Below are 2,742 nucleotides of genomic sequence, written 5' to 3'. Positions count from 1 at the left end.
TGCTGATTCCTCTGGTTTTAGTGAAGTGGTCATGAATCAGTCCCACCAAGCTGAACTTTTTCTTTTTCAAGTTATTCAGCTCTCTGAAAGTGAATGGAAATATAAACTGGATGTTCTGGTTGGTTCTGCCTTCAGCCCAGTCCAGAGTGAACTTCTGTGTTAACAGTGTTTTYCCAATGCCAGCCACTCCCATGGTCATCACTGTTCTGATTGGTTGATCACTTCCAGGTGGGGCTTTAAAGATGTCTTCTCTTCTGATTGTTTCTTGTTTCCTGGATGCCGTTTCAATCCGTCTGACCTCATGTTCCTGATTAACCTCTCTAGTTAACCCCTCTGTGATGTGGAGCTCTGTGTAGATCTGGTTCAGAACGGTTTGATTTCCATGTTCAGCGATGCCTTCACAGAAACTTTGGAACATCGTCTTCACAGACTGTTTATGGTCATGTTGACACTGAATATGAAAATCTGGGGAAAAAAAGAGACAAACACACAAGAGGAGACAGTTCATCTAAATATAGGGTATACAATTATTTTTGATGTCCTCAGACGGGATTTAGATACAAACTTTTGAAGAATAAAAATCAATAACTTAAAAACTGCTCTTATCTAAAAATGAAAGTTAGCCCAACTTCGGTTTCTGAGAAATTTTGAGATTTAATTTGTGATTTTCTGCTAACTTAATCTTGTACTCACTGAGGCGATAGATAAAAAAAAAAGTAAATACATAAAAGGCTAAAACGTGATAAAACTGCAAGGAAAAAAAAACCTAAAAACCAGGTACTTGCTGCACAAACATGATTAAATTAGTTTCTCATTAAAGCTCTCCTACTTTTCTCTTGTTGAAGGTTTCAGTTAATCAGACATGTTTCCCACAGAGCGACCTCTGAGAATGAGAGTTTTATCAACGCGTTTAATTTGAAATGGCACTCTTTGAGTAATGTCTGCAAGCTGGAAGCAAAGAACCAAACTGGCCACTTTATTAGGTACACCTGTCCAGTTATTAGTTTATGGTTGAAGGTGAAAGAAAGGCAGCAGGAGATGAGATGAAATCATGTTACAGGCAAACAACAACACATGCAACCATGAAGCGATTCACGATTAGTTGCAACAATAGACTGAGAAACATTTAGTTCAGATGTAAAAATAGCAATAAATATACTGCAGGCTGTTTAGTTTTTTGATAAATTTAAACCAAATTTTGTCACTTGGAAGTCGGCATGTTTGTGCTGCAATGTATTCCTGGTAAATGACGTAGGCTATGTGCTAAGTGCAAACTTCTTCCATCCACATCAGTAATTTTTGTGTATTGAGTGACATTCAGCCTTTTCACTTGGAAGTGTTGAAATCAGTGATTTCTCTACTGTAATCCAACAAGTTACTATTTCAAATCAAGTAATTTTCTTTTTTTCTGCGTTAACAGAATTTCTTTTGTAATTTAATTTAATTTCCTCTGTGCGTCTTGGAGAGAAACCGCTGCTTCTATGCGACAGTTAGCAGCAGCGACAGAAATGTAAACAATGGAGGAAGATGTGCATTTTGTTGGTGGAAAAACAAACTAATTTGAGCTTCAGTCACCGCATGAGATTATTAAAGCAGCTTTGGGCTTGTTTTTTTCTAAAGTTGCTTGTTAACTTAATGAGTCACCGGTTGTGGTTTTTTGGGCTTGTTTTTGAAAGTGAAGTTACTCATTTGGGCTTGGAAATAAGCAGAGACAGCTCTATTTAGAGCTTTTCAGACAGTAGAGGAACACAATAATTGCAAACGTTTTTTTTGTTTCGTACTGTTGTAACAATTAAACAATCTCCCCTTCAGTTTAACCTTATAAGTGGAGACACATTGTCGATGTTACCATCGACAATGTGGTAAGTATTGGCAATATTTGCCAATACTTACAATTAAGTATTGGCAAATACTTAATTGTAAGTATTTGCCAATACTTACAATTAAGTATTGGCAAATTTCCACAAGTGGCAGAGCGTTGTTGTTAGCAGCTGCTGAAAGTAACTTAAGTTACTTTTAATGTAACTTAGTTACTTTCCAAATCAAGTAATCAGCAACCTAACTAAATTACTTTTTCAAAGAATAATTAGTAATCCGATTAAAGTTATTTTTATAACTGCTTGAAATATAAGAAAACGACATGGAAATGAAGAGGACAGAACAGAAACCTTGTTTTTTTTCTACTGCTTTGAGAGTTTATGCTGCAAAGAGCCTCAATTTCTAACTCAAGCTGTTTGCTGTAACCATCTGATCGAAATATTTTTTTTATATTAAAATTGTGAGTTAAACACTGAAAGATTATCAATTGTAAATTAAAACACATTTATCTTCCGCTTTTTTAATTTATTTTTTTATCAGCACTTTAGCTAGTGCTGATGGTGTTTTCCTCTTTAATATATTAAACAGGTTTACTGTGGTTAGCATTATGAAAATGGTTTTTGTTTTTCATTATTATTCTAAAAAGTATCCAGGACACCGTGGCGTGAAGATCACAGTTAAAAAACACCAAAGATGATAAGTACCAAAGACACTTCAGACATGTGCAGTATGCAATTATTAAGCTCCAAACTCCACCAATACATTTTGTTTATTCATTTATTTGTTGTTTTTAAGACTATATTGTTGTGGGCTTAAATAGCATTATTAATGAAAAGATCTGAACGCTATAGATCTGTTGGTTTTACATACCAGCTGACATCGTGACGTATGTCACCATGTCACCGTGTATGTGACATATGTCAC

General features: G+C 35.2%; 1 protein-coding gene across 1 annotated transcript in view; it reads right to left on the bottom strand.

Annotated features, from left to right (window-relative positions):
* The window catches only part of LOC108166986 (NACHT, LRR and PYD domains-containing protein 3-like), a 27,461-nt gene that overhangs the window by 5,419 nt on the left and 19,300 nt on the right, over positions 1-2,742 (bottom strand). The window contains exon 3 of the mRNA XM_017309227.1: positions 47-465. Within this exon, the coding sequence (XP_017164716.1) occupies positions 47-465 (419 nt within the window). The remainder of the gene's footprint in view (positions 1-46; positions 466-2,742) is intronic.

The sequence above is a fragment of the Poecilia reticulata genome, linkage group LG2, assembly GCF_000633615.1.
Source record: "Poecilia reticulata strain Guanapo linkage group LG2, Guppy_female_1.0+MT, whole genome shotgun sequence".
NCBI lineage: Eukaryota > Metazoa > Chordata > Actinopteri > Cyprinodontiformes > Poeciliidae > Poecilia > Poecilia reticulata.
The sequence above is the reverse complement of the archived record's forward strand: the minus strand, read 5'-3'. Positions and strand labels throughout refer to the sequence as shown.